Genomic DNA, 23,713 nt, shown 5'->3' with positions numbered 1-23,713 from the left:
TTATTTCAACAAGGGAGCGGTAATACTGCTCATCTTTTATTGCCATGCTCGCTAAACACTAAGAACAGCATCTGGCATGCTCAACCACCTGAAGGAAAAGAGCAGATATTGTTTACTAAAGGAAAGGTAGCTCATGAGACATTAGAAAATGCAGTAAGAATGGGTATTGAACCACGATATTGGCTCTGACCAAAATGCCTGGTCAGATTTCAAGTTTATTGGTCGGCTAAATGTTTTCTTGGAAGAGCCAGGCTGCCTCCAGTCTTTATGCTAAGCTAACTGTGTCCTGGCTGTAACTTCATAACCAATAGATATGAGAGTGGTATCGATGCTTACATCTAACTCTTAGCAAGAAAGCAAATAAGTGTGTTTCCCACTGACTTCAAGCATAATTTTGACATTTATTTTACTGAGCTTTAAAAATGTTTGTGTCGAGATTACACTTAACATTTGAAAACGGTTCTGTTTAGACATTTCTCACAGTAAAGTATTGAAAAATGTTTTGGTATGATATAATTTGGCACTGGTAATGAAACTCAGATATTGTTTTTGCACTTCTATTGAAAAATATTTTACTGAGCTCTATTTACTGATGTTCTCTGCAGTTTCAAATCACAACACAATCAGTGGAACATAACTAATAAATTAATGCATATGATATCATCTCTCAGCAGGCATACACACACATGATAAGAAACACACATACACACAAGCGCACATGCATTAGCTCTGGAATATTGAGTCATTTCTTATTTGTTTTGCGTCTTGCATGTCTGCTTGTGTGTGCAGTGATGTGTAGCCATAAAACACTGCAAATGTGTATTGATTCCAATCTAACTATTCATACTGCCTTTTCAGTTGATTTACACTGTAATTATGGAAACATGCCTGTGGATGCACGCACTCAAGTAGGCCGACACACACACACACACACATTAATAGCAGACCTGGGACACTGCAGTAAATAGAAGAATCATTTCACTTATACACAGAAAAACATGCTCATTAAATCGCACTCTCTCTCTAGTTTTCTATCTTTGAGTGCTCCCCCTTTTCAAGCACAGACACTAACCCAACCCAAAAGAGTGCAGAATCAATATTGTTCTCAATTTGGCAAACTTAAATCAAACCAAAATGACCTTTTTCTTTTTCTTTTGAAAGGGTTTGGTTTCATTCTGAGGCTTTTTGAATAGCAAACAAGTAAAAGTGACAGGAGAAGATTAAGACAGAGTCTCTATGACACAGCAAACAACACTGACAATAACACCATCAGAAATTGTTTGCACCTTAGCCACAGTAAATGGAAAAAAAACCTAAATTTAAACAAAAGCGTCTTTCCACCTCCAGAATTTAAAAGTTAGAAACTGCTGCTTATTACAACATATTAATCTCACACTAATATTCAAAACAGGCCTAAATTTTGTATGATAATGATTTTTATCTACATCAGGAGATTCCATATGTGTTTCAGATATACGTATATGGCCAAACACAAACACAGATTGGAGGTTTAACTGCTCTGACTCATGCAAACTCATGTGGCACTCCAGGGCAGAAAAATAGGGAGCGGCAGCCGCAGTTGGAGGGCCTGAGCTGCCTGATCTCTGCTCTCCTCCTTGCCAAAGCTGTCTCTAGGTTGAATGGATGCTGGAAAATGGAGGGAACAACTCTTTGGACTGCAGCCGCAGGACAGACAACATGACAGCTCAGAGCAGGAGCACGGAGTATGTGCAATGTTCCTGTCTGTCTGTCCGATGGGGGGGAAAGCCACAGTGGAGCCGCTACCTGTTACCATCCAACAGAGTGATTTCTCTTGCTGCCCGGTCTCTGAAGGACACACACACACAATGATGAACAGGGGATGCAGAGACTCGAGAGTTTGCCTGTCTGAGCATTTCATCTTTCACTGAACTAACTCAAATATGTGATGTGTGTATTTCTGTGCCTGTGAGTGTGCGTGTGACAGGAAAACAGCAGGGGATCGCGAGCAGTGACCGGTGACATACTGAAGGAGCCAGGACACATCAATCAGAAGAACAGGTGCTTACACACCGTCCCTCCCGTCTAATCCTGCCTGTCCTCGTACACAACAAGCTTTTTTTCGTCAGTCGTCCACCTGCTTTGTCCTCTGACCCTTCTCTAAAAAGTCAGCCAAAGTGACAACCTGAAAGCACTGTTTCTTTTATTCTGTACTGTCTTATTTTTATATCTCGCAGCATTGCTGTTCGGGCTATGGTGGCACCCTCAAGTTCCAGTGACGTTTCCGTCTCACTTTGTACTACAGAGCTTGAACCAAAAGAAAAACAAATACCCTATAATGTCTGTACAAAATATATGCACATACAGAGGATTGTTGTAGTATGTGAGATCAGTTTTGGCTTTGAGACCAGTTTCAAGAACATTTTTTAAAGGTCTCAGACTCTGACTCGACCACATTTATACCTTGTTGCCTCAGCCTCAGATAAAGAGGACTCTAATTTTATTCAAAGACCGGTCAAGACCACAACTACGGCGATAACACTTAATAGTCTGTGCCAAAAACAGGGTGCTGAATAAGAAGGTTACATTGATTTTTAGCTTTTTGGAGTTTTTTGCTCACAGAAAACAAAGGAAAATATTCACCTCTGCATATCAAGACTTTGTTAACGGTACACTTTGACATACACACATATATGTTAACAGTACGGGAAACAACAGGTAAACCAATGAGGATGTTTTTACTGGAATGTGGATCTTTCAGATAAATGTGAGGAGTCTCCAAGATTTGTATGCTACATATTTTATCTGAAGTGTGTCTCATACTGTGGGACTCACACTGGTCTGGTCTTAGTCTTGACTTGGTCTCAACAAGTTTTGGTCAAGACTTGGTCTCAGTTTAGGTGGTTTTGACTACAACACTGCATAGAGGAGACATCTTTGTATAAAATTGCAGGTACGATAAGTTATTTTTAACAAGCAGAGGCTACAGCCAACCACAAATGAATAATAGATGAATTAGGTCCACAGAAACAGAATCAGTCACAATTGAATGTGATGAAATGCAATCTGAAGCAAAATGTTCCACAGTCGAGGCACTGAGAGTGAAGAGGCCCAGTCCCAGTCAGTTTTTAGACACCAGAGCTAAAATAATTGCACTACTGCGCTTTGGATGAAACAATTCACCAAATGGCAGCCATTATGTAACATTTTTTAAAAAACTAAAAAAAAACCCTTTACAATTGGCATCACCGGTCATCAGTATGAACACTGCAGACTGTCTCAACAGATGCAGACGGCAGTGATAAGCCTTTCACTGGCTGGCTATTTAATTCTGCCACCTTCATCCTTGTTTCAGTCTCTGTTTCCATTGACAATATTTCTGACAGGTGGTCGACCAAAAAAACCCATAACTTAATGTAAGAAAAAGAAATCTGCGTAACCTGATACAACTTTAACCTAACACTTGTCACATGACTTTTGACACAAATAAGTGCAGACTGGATGTTCACAAGTTCAAAGAGTCTGCCATTTGATTTTCACACAGTGGAAATTGGTCATCATTGGCTGCCTGGAGACTGCCATTACCCAAAATAAATGACTGCTCAAAATAACTTATGTTGGTTTAGGTTTCTCTGACAAGTGGCCCCTTCCAGTCGTACAAATAATGACTGTTCTGTCTTCTTCACAAAGGTGGAAACAGAGTGATGTTACTGCATATTACAGCAACACGTCTTGGGGAGAAGGTCAGGGTGAATGGTGAGCCGTACAAAAAATGCTACTTTGATAGCCGGAGACGATCACTGACAGCCCATCTCCTACCATCAGTCAATGTTGTTGTTTTTTGACCATTAATCCCAAAAAGTAGTTGACGATGTTTTGGAAATGTTTTTTTTTTTTTTTTTGAAAAGATCAATAGCACTCTCATGTCTGTCTGTTATAAAATAAAGCTGGAGCTAAGAGACCAGTTAGCTTAGCTTAGCATTAAGAGTGGAAACAGAACTAATGCTTGGCTGGGAGCAGTAAAAGTTTTGTTATCACTGTAATGACTGTTGTGTTATTGTTGAACAGAGCCAGGCTAGCTATGTACAGTCTAAACCAATTTCTATATATTAAAAAAAAAAAAGCTCATGACAGCTCAAAAATGAAGCCTAAACATCTTGATCACCCCACGGTGGCTGGCTGCAGGACAGGTCATAAACCCTGGCCCCTCCATGTTAACACATGTGACATGGGCCAAACTAAAAACTCAAAGGACATGCCAAATACATTTTCCCAAAGATGGTTTCTGCTATTATTCTCTGTTTTTTTTTAAAATCACCCTAAAGTTTGTTCAAGTGTTCATTTCTCTGATAAGTTTGGTTATAATTGGTTCTTTGATGCTATAAAAAGAGGGGTTTGATATCATGATTAACAGCTGTTTGTCAATCAGTGCACTTGCAATCAGTGGAGCTTACACCATGTCTACTGCTCAGACTCTGGCTTCAAAAGCACAACGTGGCAGCACCTGTATCTTTACACAGTATTTACCGTGCAGACGTTATGGTGGTATCAGTTCATTTCAAGCCTATGTCCTAAAATATCAAACTATTCATTTGAACAGCAACTTAGGTTGCATAAAAATCAAGAGTGGAGCTAAAAAGCACTGCAGCATGGCTTCACTCTCCTCTCTGGTTGAAAATTTAAGCCTGCTTCACTTCTGAACATACTTAGCTTTATTCCTGTGTGTGTTTGATCAATCAACCTCCAGGCCTGAAAAATGAAGCTGACATGGAGGTTTGTTAAAATGCCCGACTAGAATTTTTATCTTCTGTGCAGTAAAGTTTATATCTGAGGCGTTGTCAACTGTCATAGCTATATATGAATCAGTAATATTGACATGGAGGTAAAATACAGCTTGACTGGTTGGCGGAGGCACACAAACGCAAAGCGGTAGTTTGGTTTCAACTTACTTTTTTGTTTTTTTTTCTCTTGTCTATGTAACTGTTTGTACCTTCGTATATGAACATGTGTACAATAAAGAAAGTAAGCAAAGGTAAGAAATCAAACCCAGCAAAACCCCAAACCCGAAAAAAGAATATTAGGGTGCGTTAAATACGTTTTTCAAAGGGCTGTAGGTGGTTTGGTGGTCTTGCGGTGGCAGTAGGTAGTAGAATGGAGGGCATTTAGCGTAAGTTTGGCTCAATCCCCACTTTCTCCTGTCTACATATTGCTTCAAGTCAGGATTCCCACAGTTTAGGGCAAATTGGATTTAGGAATTAATTAATGCCACATGGAATAAAATCTGAGAACAATTTTACAAAAACAAAATTGCTGAAAAAAAAACATGTTCCAGTATCTATTACTTAAGGTTAGCAAGAATTTGTCTGAATATTTATTGTAACATAAAACTTTGCTTTTTAGTGTAGCTAATTTTAATTATTTAAAAGTTACCAATAATTTTAAGATTTTACAATGCAAAGTCAGAAAAAGACCCACATCACATCCATGGGAACACTGCAACCCCCCAAAATTGCTGCTGATGTGTATTGCCCTTCAAGACAAAGCGCATCTGCCAAAGACACTGCTAACTTTTTTCAGCTACTGTACACTGATTTAAGATTCTGCGGACCTCTCTCCTGCGCGCTCTCGGCATAGACATAGTTCTTATAGACTATAAACATTGTTATGATATTGGCTAAAGAAATAGTTGTTTTCCATCTTTAGGCACTGTAGCTTCATTTGCAATGGAAGACTGGTTGCTTCCCTTTTCAGATCTAATTTACCGACTGTCAGCAGAAAAGGGGTAACTTGAGTCAGGAGTTTTTCAAAGCAGATACAGTTTGCATCTAAATCTCCCCGAGCTTTTACCCGGACCATGCTACTGTGGAAAGTAAACAGAAAAACAGAAAAGGGTTTTTTTCTTTTTAGATATTTTCACGGCACACTGACTCAAACAAGCAGTGGACGCACGAAATATATTCAACACAAACACGCAAATTCACACACTGAGGTAAAATGTAATCACACACAAAACATGCCAACTCCTTCATCTCCATGAAGAACTCAATCATTATACATTTCACTCTGCAAGGAGGATATTATCTGAACATGGTGAACTGAGTCATTATGGCCCACCATGATGTGCCTCCTTCTCTTCCATCTTTCTCTTTTCAACACAATGACTCTCCCTCTCTTCCCGTCTCCCTCTGAGGTCTGTGAAATATAAACAGACACACACAACATGCACACACAACGCTGCTCTCACTGTCTCCAGAGACACACTTCCTCCCACCATTTCATCCCCCTCCTCCTCCTAGTCTTCCTCCTCCTGCTCCTCTCTTCCTATATGCGTTCATTCCTTGCTCGCTCTCTCCTCTTCCGTCTCTCATTTTGCCTTCCCCTTCTTCCTGTTTTCTTTTAGTCTCTCTTTCTCTTTGTGGGAGGTGAACATTTTAAATCACCCCTGAGACGAACACCGTCTGCGACCTTCATGAATCACAAGCTCTCGTACCCCTTCTTTCATTTTCTCCCACTTTCCTCCTTTGTGGTTTTCCTTTACATTCCTGTTATCTTTATGTGGGGCATCCCCCCCTCCCCAGCACCACCACCACCCTCCCCATTCCACACATATTGTCCAGCTTGCCGCTCCATTCTCTCATCTCTTTCAGCCGTGTTGGCTGGCACACTGTAGTCCGTCTTGCTTCATCCCTCCTTCATGGATGCAATGTGTCTCATTTATAAAAGGTGTTCCATTTCACACGATTTAGAAAGAAATTATGTTAAAATCAGAAGTCTCTGATGTGTGAATGGCATAGATAGTTTTTTTTTTTTAATGTTATTTTCTGAAGTGATTGCACAATAAAATCTAGGGTAAAAAAACGTCTATGTAAATGTGGCCCAGTATGTGTTTGTAACCTGAAACACACACACCTCCTCATTTCAGTGAGTCACCCTCTAAATGTTTCTCCTCTCATTTGACTCAAGGAAAGCAGAGAACAGCTTCCTGAGAGCTGTCACCCTGCTCAACCAGCCGTCCTCACACTCAACATCCCCTCCCTACACACTCAAAACTGCACTTTTCATTACTGTCGCATGTCTTACCTAAGAGGCAAAAAAAGCACTCAGAGAGCAGCAAATTCTCTGTCCGGAGCAATTTTCAAAAACAAAGCAAGCCCGTTCAAAAGCATGTAGATGAGCTACAGCCTTAATCACCACTGAGCCCATGTTTGGACACTTAAAAGCGTACAAGCACACAGTTTTCCTCATATAGGGGTACATCCCTGAGATCTTTATTATGGTAATACTCTCTGCAACAATGTGAATGATAAACTCACACACACACACAAACCCAAAAACATACACATACTCAAACACAAACACACTTAATTCTCAGCAGGTCTCTTTTTACTTCAAGGCCCTCGAGTCGAAAGAAAAGGAGTCTCTGTTTTTGTCAGAGAACAGAAGAAGCAGGTGGGGGGCCTGTGTGTGTGTCTGTGTGTGTGTGTGTGTGTGTGTGTGTGTGTGTGTGTGTGTGTGTGTGTGTGTGTGTGTGTGTGTGTGTGTGTGTGTGTGTGTGTGTGTGTGTGTGTGTGTGTGTATTTTTGCACTTTAAGTAGATGTTTGCCTGTGCACAGTCCCTGCAGAAACCAGGATTGTGCTTAAGGATGCAAGACTTGCTCTGACTGCCGAAATACACAGCGAGAGGTGAGGCAGAGTTAGTAAGCGGAGGCATAAAGGATGTAACTGATAAGCAATGAGGACTGTGAGTGATGAGAAAGAGACTCCAGCATCGGCAGGAGGAGGTTTTGTCTTTCACCTGCCAGAAGATGTTGTCAATGGTATTGCCCAGGAATCCTTCTCGGTTGTCGGATGACAGCAGTTTGGGCCCCAGTATCGTCATGAACTCCTCAAAGTCCACCTGGCCATCCCCTGCAGGCACACACACACACACGCAGAGAAAGGCAGGGAGAAAGACCGGTACAATAGAAAATCAGATACACAGACAGGAAGGCTGGCAGACAGGCGCTAAATAATGCATTTTATGCTCAAGTTTATTCGCTTGCCGAAACAAAGAAAAGCGCCCTGAGATAGATCAACAGATGGATGTGCACCCATCCGTGACAAAAAGCCATGCATCATCAGCACTAATTCACCTATCAAATAAGGTTTGTGCACCTGTGCAAGTGCGTGCCTTTGTGAGTCTTTGCGGGAGCAGTTGTGGGCTCGTACTTGCACTGAAGCGACAATTCAGGCAGCATTTCACAATTTTAAATTCAAGGGACACAACTTGCAAGTGTTTGCATTACGTATTCTACTGCTGTGTGTTGTTGGAGATAGCAATCAACAGCCAGCGTCCCGTGGAATTAATACTCAGTGAACATCTCCCCAACAGCATGTCTTATGACTGAGTTACTGCATAAACTTATTATACTACATATTGCCAATATTGATGTTACCATCAGTCTGCAGCGTTATCTAATGTTGTATTTATTATTCGCTACAAGATGATGTAGATGTAGTCAGCGCAAGTCTCAGTCCTGCTGTGTTAGTATTGGCAGCAGGGTAACTTCTCATTTTATGGGTCTGTAATTTCTGAATAATTTCCAAGAAGTTCCCTAGAAAGAACTGTGTAATTTGGTGCTAATTACAGGGGAAATAGAGACAATATTCAATTTGTACTCATGATGAATGAATTCTAATTAATTAACAAAGGGAGTCTTTTAGTGAGTGCACAGCAGGCCAGCTGAACATGCAAATAAAAGCCATTCAACATGTATCTATAATTAAGTTTTCAATTATATATATTTGGGTTTAAATGGAGCTGTATTTTCAAGGAATTTCCGCTACGATCAGTGTCAAATTACATTTTTTTCCAGAAAACGTCTTGAAAATGACCTGTAAAATGACGTGTTACCTTGTTATACAGTATATTAGAAGTATAAAACAGCATTACTTCTCTGTTCTGAAACCCTAGTGCAGTTTCTCAAGCAGCAGCAGCTTTAAATCACCATAATAGAATCTTATATTTTAAGACTACTTTGCTTAAAACCTGAGGGTAGGATAAAAATTATAATATAATTATAATTCTACAGATCATCGGATTAGTATTATTGAAGAAGAGGTTTAACGGCATAAAATTAATCATCTTGAGGACCATGCAGGTTGTCTAGCACCTGATAATAACTGACATTCCCAAAACTAATTGTGCCTGTTCCAGCTTTAAATGCTTTATTAGCGAAGACATCGAGATGATAGAAGTCAGAGGTAGAGGATTTTAGGAGAGATTCTGTCTCCACTCGAAACAAATGGCAGTGCTGCTCTCAGATGGTCAGACTACTCAGGGAGGCAAAAGCAAAAAGCTTTTAGCTTTGACCTTTGATATTTACTGCAAGCTGTGGAATCAAGAACAGGCAGATAAGAAGTAGTTGAAAGATTGACTAGCTTGTTTGTGATTCAGGGACTGCTTAGGACTAAATGCAATCCTCTGTGGATTTACAAGGAAAGCTGGAGTTTAAGGAGCAGAAGCAGACAGGTTCTCTGTTTATTGTCTCCAGGGGAATTTATTTTTGACAATTGCCCACCTGCTGCTCTTAAGGCGGTTTAGAAACAGTTTTACGGGAACATGGGCTGTAACTCAAAAGCTCATTTTGCCTCAAGCAAGTAGGCATTAAGGTTTGGCATCATATATTTACCGTGCCTTCTATTTACATCACATTAAAATTCAACTCAGAGAAACTGTCAGAGGGATTGTTTCTTTGGAAGGAAAATATTCTTCTTGTACACTTCAAATTTTGATACAGGCACAGCTGTAAACAAAGATTACACACATGCGCTTTATGTTAAACAGCCTTTTCTGAAAAGGTTCACTCTGTGTGTTTACGTGCGTGCTCTATGCATGCACCCAAGTGTGTGTCCTTATGTAGTGCCTCACCATCCATGTCCAGTCTCTGCATGATGATGGCCAGCTCCACTTCGCTGGGCATGTAACCCAGGGAGCGCATGGCCATGCCCAGCTCCTGTTTGGAGATGAAACCATTCCCATCACGATCCAAAACACGAAATGCCTCACGGATCTCTGCACGACAAACGGACAACATATCACTGTACAACACTGTCTGTCTGCCATCCTCTCCTCTTCCTTTCAGGAACAGACATTTAAGTTACATGGATCATTATGTTCAGTTTTCATCCTGTTTGTGTGAAATAAAATCAAAAATAGCCCTACAGAACAACAGCATATTATGTAATGTTTTGTTGTGGTAGATCCCTTTATTTTCTATGTGAAGTTAAATGTGTGATTTAATTATCTTTTTGGGCATGATGTGTGGGTTTCTGGTTAGTTTGTGCGAAGGTTGGCAGGTGTGGTGTGTGTTTTAAAAGTATCTTTCACCTCTTCTTTGCTTTTATAATCTATTTTTATAGTTAAATATGTGTCCTAAAGGTTGAGCCTCATCACAGTAGATTAAAAAAAAATCTGTTCATCTTTATTCTTTATTGCATTTCAAAGAGGCCGTTATCATTTCCTTGTCTATACTGCTTGTTGCAATACAGATGTTAACAAAACAATAGCATTGTTTGTTCAAATTCATACACTTGACATACAAATTACATATTGGCTAGGAGTACTTGTGGTTGCATGAAGACAGAAACTGCGTGATGTCATAGTGATGTAACACCTCTTATGGTAAAGGACAGGGTTGTTGGGCCATGACGCTGTGTGACTGTTTGCAATTAGGGCTATGCGATATGATGAAATATGTTGTCTAATGATAAAAAACATTTACCGTTTTATATTATGCTGCATCGTTTACATCATCTGATATCGCTTTGCGCTTTGATTTATTAATTTATAACAATACTTTATCAACTTTACTAAACAGTACTTTATATAACTTTATGCTTTACTTTTTTTCACATTATAACAGTATTTCATTAAACTTCATTTTCAACTGTAGATCATTTATTAATTTTGTATTTGAGAAAATTACAGTAGTTTAGTGGATTTTTTAAAATATCAATATATATCGTGCATTATGATATGGCCTATCACCAAGCAGCACACAGACACAGTTAGCTACTAGCTACGTAGCTAAATGTAGCTTTGCATTAAGTAATTTGTGGGGATTTCCTGTGAACCATTGTGTGTGCATAATCAGAGGATATCATTGTATGTAACTGTTGTATGGGGATACATTGACCTACTTTATAAGTTTATTTCGAAAAGAGACTGTATGCATTTAAAGAGTGTACATTTCCTGTGAAAACTGATATTTATTTTGAAAAGACAAAATGTTTGTAACGAGTGTAAATTGACACGCTGTCAAAGAGGATCCAAAGCTGATGCTGGAGGGGTACCTAGAGCATCACAATTGAATGTGTAGGGCCACTGACCAAATGTCAGAAGAGTGTTGAAGAGTGTGAATGAGTTGCCTGATGAAAGGGGCGCCATGTCAGAAACGACCCACCAGCTGTTTAGGTTTGAGGACTTGTTGTAACCATAAAAATTGCTGAATGACTTACGCAATGTAACATAGAGACATCAGATGGTGTCAGCGAGATGCACTAATCCATGAGATGAAATTAATGATTAACAGATTTTAGCAGGTCTGTAGACGGTGCAGAAGGGTGCTTCCCTGATGCTGATAACAGGCTTTCCTATTAACTGGAAGTGTTGCAGCCTTTCTCTCAGGCAAATCAAGGTGATGGTGATTTCTCGCTCTTTCTCCCTCTCCTTTCTCTCTCTCTTTCCTGTCTCTTTTACATCTTTATATACTTATTGTATTTTACAAACCTCGAGGGGCCTGTACCAATCCCTCTGCACAGCACAATCTCCACCAGCAGTGCCAAGAGCATTTCCGACTCTCTCCTCCCACATAAAAGGCTTCCTCCTAACTTGAAATTGTCAGTAAACGAACACAGCTCACAAGGCATCTATCTGTTCGTGCAGCAGAATTACTCAAACCTCCGAGGACCTTCTCACAAAATACCCCGGTCAATCTCCAGCTAATTACCTGTCAATCAGTTGGCACTATCTGAGCAGAGGTGGAGCTTTGGGATGGGGGTGGAGGTGGTCGAATGTATTGACTTTATTAAGACAACAGAGAGACAGGACAGAAGTATTTATTCAACATCTTTTTACGAGAAAGCACTCAATTTTTTCTGTGGATCTCTACATTTCAGGGGTGGGAGAGGGTGTCATTTCAGCTGGCATTCAGCATTTGTGCAGATCTTTACAGGAAAAACACAATTGAGAAGAGTGATAGCCTGCTGCGAGACGGAATTTAAATCACAATTTTGCCAAGACTAATCCTTTTCCTAACTTAAACAATGAATTTTACATGAAGTTCATCTCTGTCTCTGTCTCTCTCAGGCTGTGTGTCATTAATATTCTCGTCCTGACATGCTGCTCCTTCCTTCCTCTGTGTAATAAGTCCGTCTCAGATCTGCCTCCTATGACTGTCTTTGCTCTGTCAGCTGCGTGAGAGCCGAAGTTCACTCGCAGCCCCCATATAAGCCTGTAAATATCCCCAACGGCTGATAACTAGACTCGAGCTCCGAGTCACTGCCTCCCCTTTCTCTCGCACTAAATAAAGTGAGAATCAAAAGCAACGGATTGGGAATGTGGGCTAGCGTGCAGCGTCCCAAAACAAAATGACTTGTATTTGTATGCAGCTCAACAGTGAGGAGTACATTTTCAGTAGGGTTCGAATGAGCTGGTCCTTGATGTATTACTGTGCGATGCCTGTGTGTGTGTTTGTATGAGCATGCATCGGAGCCTGTGTGCCGCTGTGCATTACGATTTCAGCCCCCCAGGACTGTACATGTTCTCACTTTGATTGATGAAAAGCCTCAAGAAAAAAAAAAAATCAGAGAAAAGGATCGCGGCGATCCAACACAGGGGTGATTAACTAGCTTTCTATCTACACTAACAGATGATCCTAGAAGAACCTTCAGCATCTCTCTGAAGTAGGATTAGGAGTTTTCAAATGCTGGCAGCAAACACCACAGAATTTTGTCCACATCAAACAATCCCATTGGTTGCATTGGATCTGTGGCTGACAGGGCTTAGATAATGCCTCATCATGATGTCTGGAGTCTCAGAGTCCAAATTTAATTTATATAATTGCTCTACACAGGTCCAAACTATTTTACCCTTCTTGCTGCCCTTGACAAACAAAACCCAGACAGAGGCCAACCGGTCTAATGATGGTGAGACATTTCAGTCACAGTTCCAGCTCTGCTTTCAGTGCACCAAAGAAACTGTTTTAGTGAACTGGGTTGAGTTGAGATGCGCACAAGGGACATTGGATTAAAAGATTTATGCTACAAAGTACTTCATACCAAAGCTCATTCGAGCAAAGTACAATAGACCACATGTATAAACACAAACAAACGGCCTCAGTCACAAACACACTCTCATGCTCTCAGTCCTAGCTCGTTGACGGGATTAGCTGTTTTTTTTCCCTCCATAGCAACCCATGTTAGATATATATGCACTCATTTCGGTGTAGAAGTCTTTGTTTTGTGCAGCACATGTGAGGTTGTCATAGGATAGGTCCCAAATGTAATCACACACAATATGCTTCAGGATCTGTCAGTCTGCGGTCAGTCATGCACTCACTGAACACACACAGGCTGCATGAGAGTAAAACTCCTGTGTCAGTTTAAGACAATTTAAAGGATACCTGCAGTCTGTTGCAACATGGGTTTTTCTTTGGATTTTCTTAATGCTGGTCATTGATTATGGTAATAAATTGCACTCAGCAAAGCAATTGCTGAGCTCTGCAAAAAATGCTTTAAATATGTTAAAAAGGACAAAAAACACAAGCAGTCAGATAATCAAAAATGAACAAAATTTTGCCAGATTAGATACCACTCTTTTTAGAGGTAATACTGAAAGTGAGAGCACCTGTAATGACACCAATAATCCCTTATGCTAATGCAAAGGAAAGCAGTGCAAGTGCGCACGACTGCGGCACCGTCAGTCAAAGTTGAAGCAGGAAGTTTGACGGTTTGAAATTTGACTAACCTTGTTTACAACCAGCCCATGAGCCAATTATCAGAGGATCGGACCGATGCTTGTTGCTTGTTGTAAGGAAGCTGGCTGTTCTTGCAATTTTTTCATATGGTTTTCTTAAGATGCAGCCTATTCTCATTCCCAGGTTGTCAGATACTGACGCTTTGTTGCGCCCCTCTGCATTTGATACGCACAGGGCACCCTTTAGCATATCTATGAGACGCACCGCTGAAACATATTGTAACTTGTAACGCTTTGAAACAATGTAACGTAATGTGACATAAATAAGAACAATAAGTACACGAGTTACATAATGTTATGTTAAAACATAACAAAATTGACTTCTGGTTTCAAATGGGTTACAAACTGCAGTCTGCTGAATGAAATTCTGATTTTGGATGACCCATTTACCTCCTGTCCCTTCCATGCTATGTGGATTTTCTAGCTCTTTATACCACATCACTTGCTCTCAGCATCAAGCATTGCTGCTGATGGCTTTAAATTGGAATTAGTTGAAAGCCTGGTATGTCTCAGAAAAACGCTAAAGGCTGCCTTTACCGTCAATATCACACGCTGAAGGGAGTGACAAAGCACAAGTATTTAACAACCTGGGAATGAGAATGGGCTGCAGGATCATATGGTTATTATTATTATTGTCAGGGGTGCCATGACAGCGTGTATAGAGGGCTGCCATAATTGTAGCATCTGATTTAAGCTGAAAATATCAGATCTGCGATCATCAGACTGTACTTTAATTGCTGGACAGTCGTAACAAGGTTCTTGAACGGTGAAATCAGATGCGATTAACTGAACCAGGCACTCATTTTCGAGATATACAGAATATATAAAAGTAAATACTTTTCATGTGCTCTTGAGAAAACAAAAGTTGTTTTCTTGTGATTAATTATCTTGTTATCTCCAGAAATTGGCCTTTTGCTATCTGGAATCAGATTCAGCATAGATTAACCTATAATCATGAGAAAATGAGCTTTGCTATCTCAAGAGAATGAAATAATTAACATGTGATATTAAGATAGTTGCTTTATTGGATCTTTTGTTTTTCAGCATTGTTACCACATTACCACATCTGTTACTTTGCTGATTGGATATAATCTTATCATATCTAATACAACTAATGGCCAGAGCTACAGAGAATAAAAGTCACGCTGTTTGCTGTCAGCTGTAAAGGCGTTGTATTCACATGAGAAAACATTCATATGAGTCCTTTCTGAAGTGATCACATTCAGGCATGTTGGTATATTCTGGACTGAAAAACCTGGTTATTTCAAAATTAATGAATATTTTCATTATTCAGACTGTAATCTAACCAAAACCTTAGGCCACATTCATTGAAAGCGAAACAACAGACTCGTGTTTTACACAGGCTACATTCAATAAGTTGGATTTCAATCGTGTTATTGGTTATTTACAAACACAACACATGGCTGTCCTTCAGTTTAAACTGCCAAAGTGCAGTTTTATTTTCATACTTTATTTATCACACAGGCCTTTGTGGGCGCTGGTGTCATCGTTTTTCATGTAAGATAGATTGAAAACTTGAATTGGGTTACCAATACATTGGTGTCCTACTTCTAACCTAGTCATATGTATTTTATTTCTCTCAGACACTGCTTCACTCTGAGTCCCGTGACTGATTTTATTTCCTAAGCACCATAATTGGAAACCAATGCATCCAGTCAAGCTCTGACAAAATGGCTAAATGGAAAAACTTTTCCCTGGGAGAATTGACGTGTTGTAACTGCATTGTTCCAGTAGTGGAACATTAATTGCTAGTACCTCACACTTTACTCTGCACCCCCACCACCACCACCACCACCACCACCCTCTCTCTCGCTGTAAGCACACTCACCTCCCAGCTCCTCTGTGGAGATACTGGTGAGCTGGAAGGCTTCGCTGCCCTCCGTCAGGGAGCTGCTCAGATAGTTGTCTGGATAGAGCAGGCCCGCCCGCACATGGTGGAATGGCATCTTCTCCCTGCAGAGCAAACACACACACACACACACAGTCTAAATAAACTTGCATGCGTGTGTACGTGAGTGAGAAAATACAGGTAAAAGGGATTTGTGTCCCAGTGTGTGCATGTGTATTCAGACTAGCAGCATGGTCATGAGCCCTTTTTTAGAAACACAAGCTCCTGTGGAGGGTTGTATTGTTCCTCATGCTCATTTCTGGGAGAAACCGCTGTCTCCTTGTGGCAGACTCACAGTGACAAATTATGTAATCACATTATAATTCAATGGAGTCACAAAAAATATTCCAGTGTTATTGTTCTGATAAATACCATCAGAGTATAATCAGGAACCTGGTATTATCTAGCGATCATTCTCGTGCTGTCGTTCTCCTGTTTGCTCTTTGTTCAGGAAAAAGCAGTAAAGTCCTGTCAGTCGCTATCCTTTCCTTCAGATCTCTTGTCCCCCCAGACGAACCCAGCTGCCACCCAACACCTCACCAAGAGACCTGCAGGGCTTGACAGGGCATCTATCAACCGCGGCCCCTTCTGTCGCATGATCAGAGTGACTCTTTGCTTTGATTCATGTGAGTTGCCCCTCTGAGGGCTTTCCCAGTGTAACATTTTGACACTGGCGATATGCTTCATGTAATATTCCTGCCAATAATGCATGCTGAACTATCGAGGTGAGGGAGAGAAAGACAGATAGAGAGGGAGGAAGAGACAGAGATCCCGAGAGTATTTCGTGAGCGTGCCGCTGCCAGACAGAAGAGATAGAGATGGAAGTGGGGATGTCTCTGTCACAGGAAACATGGTCCAAGTATAAACCTCTCCTCTCCTCTCCTCTCCTCTCCTCTCCTCTCCTCTCCTCTCCTCTCCTCTCCCCTTCTCTGTTATTTGAGACTTAAATCCTTCATGGATCTTTGTGAATCAGAGCCAAGGGAGGAACAGGACACAGACTGAGCCTAAAGACAAAGACAGTGTAAAAGGTTAAGAGCTGCGGGACAGGCGAGAGTCTGCTCTGGTGATCTGTAGAGGACACCAGGTGTGAAAATAGCTGTGTGTGCGTGAGACAGAGACAGACAGCAGACATACTGCATGTGCAAAAAGGTGTGTTTAAGTGCACATCGTGTAAAATTACATCGTTTTGCTTTTACATAGTTCTATAAGCTTATAACAGCGATGAAATATCACATCAAGAGACTAAATTAATATAAAGATGAATACATAAATTAACCACTGAGAAGACTGGTGGCCCCTTTGTGACATCAGTTATTTTTACAACACAGAACAGCAGAAGAGCCCTTTTCTTCAGTTTCTCACAATGGCAGACGTAAACAACTGAAAGGCTGATTGAAAAAAATCACACTGCACAAGTTTATTTTAAAGTGATGGACATAAACATTTGAAAGGAAGCAACAGTTTTTTTTATGAAATATGTGGCTATGAAAATTACGAAATAAGAGAGGTAGAGACAAACTGGGTGTTTTTTTGAGAACTCTGCATCATATTTTACTTCATAATAGTTGTTTATTTCTAGTCATGACCAATAAGAATGGGTGAATTATGGGGCAATGGGCCCCTGGGCACATATAAGCAAAGGGCCCCACCACCTCTCCTATATAGGCCCAAGACACACAGACTTTGCAGTGGTTTTGCATTTCATTGTTATCATTACGCATCTTTTCGTGGGTTTGTATCTCCTTATGGTTGTTTTGTGTTTCCTTGAGGTAATGTGGTGTCTTGTTTTGTCATTTTGTGTCTGTTTGTGGTCATTTTGAGTCTCTTCCTGTTTTGCATGTGTTAATTTGACATTTGACATTTTGCAAGTTAGGACCAGGGACACTTTGGGTCCCTGGGCCTGTGCCCAGCTGGCTCATCCACCCATGCCAATTAGCCCATTGAGTGTGCTGGTACACATACATCTACTTGAGTTAACATGATAGGAATGTGCGTATCTAGCTGTTTAGGGTGCTAAGTGAATGTGCTGTCACTTCTGTGCAGATTCAGCAGATTTATACACACTAAATGTTAATTCATATGAATGTAAACATGCATGCACATAAAATGTTTATTTCAGCAGAAATTGCAAATGAATTCATACATGCCCATGTTTACATTCCTATGAGTGCATCAATGCATGCATGTTTGTCAGACATGTTTAAATTTACTTATGGATGTTGTTGGGTGCATGTAGGTCCCCCTAAATATTTAAAACATGCGCATTTCTCCTGGCAATAAAAACATTAAAGTAGCAGACGACTTTGTTTAATGAAGCTAAAGATATCCTGCACTATAAATTGATGCAAAAGGCAAAAGTTGATGCAAAGAAATTCACCAGAATTCAGGAAATTAAGTGTTTCAAGCTCAAAATTTCCTGGCGGAAGACCCTATACCTATCTCATATGTGTCCCCCCTAATGTTGAAATAAAACCAAAGAACTTAGTTCGGGGCTTGCATGTATATGATCCATGCATTTTCATCCCAACTCATCAATTGTCACTGCTTTGTGAGTGGACCTACTCATCAAAATATGAATCACCAGTTAGATTACAGTGTCAGTCTTGGACATTCAGGAATGACGTAGCAATTTATGCTTGTTACATGCGTTGTGTCTTTTGAATACATACTTCTGTTTTCACAGGAAATGTGCAGTTCTTGTTACAGGCATTGAGTCTTTTTAAAAATAAACTTAAAACGTATGTAAAACCCTTCAGAAAAACTATCTTGACTGACAATGACTATGATTGTTACGAACATTATGTAACATCACGTGACATACATCATCTGACATACGTCTCATTGTGGCTTTGTACCATGGCAGTTGCCAGTGCATTTCATAACGCTGTGAAGAGTGCCTCAATGCATCGGTATCTGCCCACTGATGAGTTGGGTTGTGGCCCACTGCATTGACAGTCCAATGCGTATCATACCGCCGCAAAAGGTCCCCTTGTGCGTCTGTACTTGACGTTGAGATCACTAACAAAGAGGAGGGATCTGATGCCAATCACTGACAAAGCAGCGGTATTTGACGAGTTGGATGTGATTTACATAACGATGTATGAAGTTTTTCAGTATGTATCGCTGATGTGCAGCACATTTACAAGTGATTATATTAATGGAAAAGACAAAAGAAATGATTTTTAAAAAAGAAAAAAGAGAAATGAACATTTAATGGCTGTTAAATAAGCCACAGCCAGATGAAATCCCCAAATTCTTCAACTCCTCAAATTAAATGGGACCTAGCTATTATTTAATCAGTGGACAAATTAATAAGACATATGATATGAAATTAATATGAGAATGTATTTCAACAGTCCATCTGCTCTCACAATTCTTCCACTGACAAACACCCACTCACTCATGGCAAAACCAGCAAAGACGCATACACATACATCAAACTCAGTCACACACTGACTCTCTCTCTTGCTACCACTCTCACTCACTCCCTACTTTCCTCCCATATATTTTTGGATTGTGGTTTTGCTACTCGTGAAAACACAGACTGTTGTCACAGAGACAGGCATGAGAGCTGACAAGGACAAGCTTGAGCAAAAAACCTCCATCTGATAAGCCTCATCGCCTGGCTGAGAGCAGGAAGAGGAGTGGCAGAAAGACAGATAGACAGACAGACAGGTGATAGAGAGACAGGGGAAGGATGGGGTACGAAGGGGATGAAAGGACCAAATGAAAGCGGGATGGCTGACAGTGTTTGAACTGTGGGGTCACCTGCACTCTGGGGAGTCGAGTTTCAAGTCTGCAGTGTGGTGATCAGAACAAATTTAAGCTCAAAACTGGAGGGAAGAGGCTGGGATGAAGGGAAATGGAGCGACTGAGATTGAGCCAAAAGCTGGGAATAGGGAGAAAGGAGAATCATGTTTTCTCCTCACCTCCCTCTGTCCCCATGGAGAGGAATGCATTAGCGGGATGGCAGAAAAGAGCGGAGAGGTCACAACAGTATTTTTCCCCAACAGCACATGCACAGCGCTGCCATCACAAGCAGGCAGACAAGACAACAGCATTAACAGAATCAACCTGTATTCATCACATCAAAGGAAACAGGTTGTTACTACTGCTGCAGCCACTGATTAACCATCAAAACATTAAAAACTGTGTGATTTAGCTTCATCCAAGGACTGTGGTGTGCATTAGATGTGTGCAGACAAGAATAAATCAAAAAATAATTCTGTTCCTACTTCAAGCCACTAAAACGTCAGTTAGCTTTCCATGTCCTCCCCAGTTTCAGAGATAAGGCTCATGCCGCCTGCCAAACATAATGAGGGACCACAGCTGATGAGCTGAAGCACCAGTGTTGGATGAGTGCAAACTGCAACTCTGTGATGTGTCAGATAGACAAAGCCAAACAAAATGGACAGCAGACAAAATTTACACATCAAAGAAGGACATGTGTTACTTCAACAGGCAACCAAGAATAACGTGGCTTTTATTAGGTTTGCAGCTAAATCAATAATAAAAAACAATTGATGGAAATCAAATTATAACGAGCTCTCTTTTCTGTCTTTGCTCAATGTCACACTGTCAGTGTCCTCCTGAAGTCACCTTGGGCAAAGACAGGCAGCCTCCACAGAGCTGTGATCTCTGCTGTCTCTCTCTTACCCATCAAGGCAGTACTCTAAAAACATTTCCTCAATAGAGGTGCTGGATGGGCTGCCCATCTTGTCGCCTACAGCCGTCTCTCCCGGAGGTCAATCTGGGTCATCCAACACGCTCTAACTGACCCCACCACCAGCTGCTACGCCAACTGAAAAGCTCTGGTGCTTCACCAGCCAGCCCAGGCAGAGGAGCTGTGGACGTGTGCGCCCTTGATCTTCAGTCAGGTGGTCTGAAAGGACGCTTGTTGTTGGATGTTAAAAGAGTCCCCCCCGACGGGAAAAGAGTTGGACACCCACGATAGTCTGCCACTCTGAGCGCATCTGCAGCGGAGGGAGCGCAGCTGGATTCACACCGCCTGCAAAGCCGCTGCTACATGTCACCCTCTTTGCACCGAGAGTGGGGTGTCTGAAAATAAAATTAAAAAAAAAAAAAAAAAAAAACTCATGCGCGCTACCCGCCAAAAATGCTCGCACCCACACCGCCCAATACCACGCACGTACTGTAACACCCTCCATCCGTTACCATCCACAGGCGGGTCCCCCCAGGGTATCTGATGATGAATGTGAGGCAGGTGACAGATTTGGCCATCACGCTTTATGACTGTGGAGTTTCAGAGCATCTGGCAATGAAAATGAATACAAGTGGGCTTTAGACTGCAGCCAGCCCCCATTTATCAGAACCAATATGTGAGCTGCTACAGCCTGAGTGAACAGGAGAGCGGCTGATAAGCCACAAAGCTCGATGTATAGTGATGGAGTGCTTTACGTCCCACTGCGTGTTGAGACAATTATACTATAATTACACTTATAGCGCGCATGTGATGGACCTATAATCACCTAATCGCACCGATCAAACCCACACAGCGCGTACTGACGCGCGCGACGCACGCAAACAGCTGGAAAAGAGATTTTCGGGGAGCAGTTGAAATGCAAATAGACACAGACATCATTACGTTGTCAGCCATTAAAACAGCGTAGCTCATCTCCACTGTCAACACATACATAGAGGTCTGTTTACACACGCTCGCGCACAAGCACGCTCCGCACAGCACTGATTACAACAGGTGCAGTCGCCCGCGCGGCTCTGCGGCCATCAGCGGCACCGACGCATGGGCGGGCGGTCGCGGTAATCACCTTTATCACCTTTCACACGCCAACCCAGAGGTGGCACACTAATTAGCCGTCGGGTTAGAGCTTACCTGCCTGTGAAACGCCTGGTCCCCCGGTGTGAGATTCCCCCCGCTCGGTTAGAGCACCGTTGGCGGAGATGCTGAGGGTCTTTTGAATTGCCAAGATGTGTTTAGTCTGTTTGCATCCGTACTGTGCTCTTGAGGAGTCCGTCCGACAGCAAAAGATGGACTCATTCAGTCTGTGTGTGGGACCTGCCTCGGGGATTCACCAGCGTGTCATGAGCTCTACACTTTTTAGATAGTTATAAGAATAAAAAAAAAAATCAACTGGTTAGTGTGGAGGAGGAGGGTGGTGGTGCTGGGAGATACTGTCCGTTGTAGCTGAAGCCCACATGAATGGCCTCCCATCCGTTTTCTACATCTCACTTCTCATCGCCATATCTTGAAATTTTTTGGGATGAAGCAGTTGGTAGGTAGAGTGCCAAATCTTCGTCCTATCAGCTCGCCCAGACGGACGCCACCCAGCCGCCCACGGGTCTGGGTCTAACAACCGGAGCTGGTGGTGCTGCTGCTGTTGCTGTTCGCCTTTTACTAAAAAAAAAAAAGAAAAAAGAAAATGATAAATCACGATTTAAATTCAATCTGTCGAATCAACACCGGATGATGTCCGGTTGAAAGCTTTGGTCGGTAGAACAGCGGAGGGATGGGACGGGATCTCCCGACGCTCCCCGTGCATTTGTCTCGGCTACTCCCGGTGACAGAGTTAACCCATTTATCGGTCCAGTTCGGGAAGGGAGGGGCCACATGGGGGCCCACGGCAGCAGAGGTGCGAATGTGTATAGGTGAGTGGGGATATGCGACGCCGTGGCGCTCAGTGGGAACTGCCCTGCTCGCAGGTGTGTGTGTGAGTGTGTGTATGAGAGAGAGAGAGAGAGAGAGAGAGAGAGAGAGAGAGAGGGAGAGAAAGAGAGAGAGAAGGTGGGTGTTAGGTCCGAGCAATTAAGGTTTCAATGGATCACTGAAGCTACAACATTTCCCCTGGGGAAGAGTGTGTGTTTGTGTTTGTGTTTGTGTCTGTGTGTGTTTGTGTGTGTTTTCATTTAGCCATTCTTCACAGCTTTAAGAGTCATTGATGACCAATTATGGTGCTTAGGAAATGACATCAGCCGCAGTACTTAAATGATGCAGTGTGTGTCTGATACCCCCCTCCCCCCCTCACCTTTCCTCCCCACCATCCATCCTAAATCTTCGTTTTCTCCTCCACACAAACCCCTTTTTTTGCCTCTGTTAGACGTCCTCTCCCCCTGTGTTATCTCCTAATCAGGCTGCCTGTGTTTTCTGATTAGAATACCCCGCCACTATCCCATTTACACCCCCCGTACTAATTATGTAATAGCCTTTGTGACGCCTCTGTTTCCCCCCGCCAGTGGGACCGCAGCAGCTCAATTGCAGTCTTAGCCTTGAGGTTGAAAACTGTGTCTCCCGCGCTGCTGCGCTGTTATAATTAAAAGTGGTTACAGCAACTTATTTCGCCAATCGATCTCCCTCCCGTTGATTGCAACGGGTTAATACATTAAGTGTGCGCCTGGGGGGGTTAGCAATGTGATAGACTGCTGTTTGTTACTGGGAGTTGAGGCAATAGTGAGAAGTGAATATAACACAAGATTCATGGATGTTTCATCCTAACTACGCTGTGAGCATATCTAATGAGCCTAACAGAGGTTTTGATTATTTTCTCGAGGTTCACTGAGAAATTAGGTCAATCTAAAACACTAAGTTATTAAATGTGCCCTTTAAATCTCATAGAAATCATGTGAGAGGTGTACTGTAAATCTGAAAATTTAATATAATCTTGGAAACTGGTTGCCTTAAAAAAGGACAATAAATATAACAATTTATGTTTACATTGTCTATAATTGTTAAGTTTCCTTAAAAGTTAGTGGTATTTACTCAATTTTGTAAAGTTGTTGCAACTTAAAAATGACAAGTGGAATTAAGTTGTTCTTTTTAAGTGTTAGCAACTTCA

At 41.7% G+C, this 23,713-nt stretch overlaps 1 protein-coding gene across 2 annotated transcripts in view; it reads right to left on the bottom strand.

The window, feature by feature from the left end:
- Positions 1–22,318, bottom strand: part of caln2 (calneuron 2) — a 34,181-nt gene extending 11,863 nt beyond the window's left edge. Inside the window, exons 1-4 of one of the 2 annotated variants that reach the window (XM_042499456.2) lie at positions 21,757–22,318; positions 15,846–15,970; positions 9,890–10,033; positions 7,775–7,887 (exon numbers count right to left, since the gene is read on the bottom strand). In XM_042499456.2, coding sequence (XP_042355390.1) covers positions 7,775–7,887; positions 9,890–10,033; positions 15,846–15,963 — 375 coding nt within the window. In that variant the 5' untranslated portion in view covers positions 15,964–15,970; positions 21,757–22,318. Of the gene's footprint in view, positions 1–7,774; positions 7,888–9,889; positions 10,034–15,845; positions 15,971–20,561; positions 20,930–21,756 lie in introns of those variants that run through there. The other variant, XM_088088551.1, reaches the window with a different exon arrangement.
- Between the last annotated feature and the right edge of the window lie 1,395 nt (positions 22,319–23,713).

The sequence above is a fragment of the Plectropomus leopardus genome, chromosome 15, assembly GCF_026936395.1.
Source record: "Plectropomus leopardus strain MGB_pleo_1.0 chromosome 15, ASM2693639v1, whole genome shotgun sequence".
NCBI classification, from domain to species: domain Eukaryota; kingdom Metazoa; phylum Chordata; class Actinopteri; order Perciformes; family Serranidae; genus Plectropomus; species Plectropomus leopardus.
The sequence above is the reverse complement of the archived record's forward strand: the minus strand, read 5'-3'. Positions and strand labels throughout refer to the sequence as shown.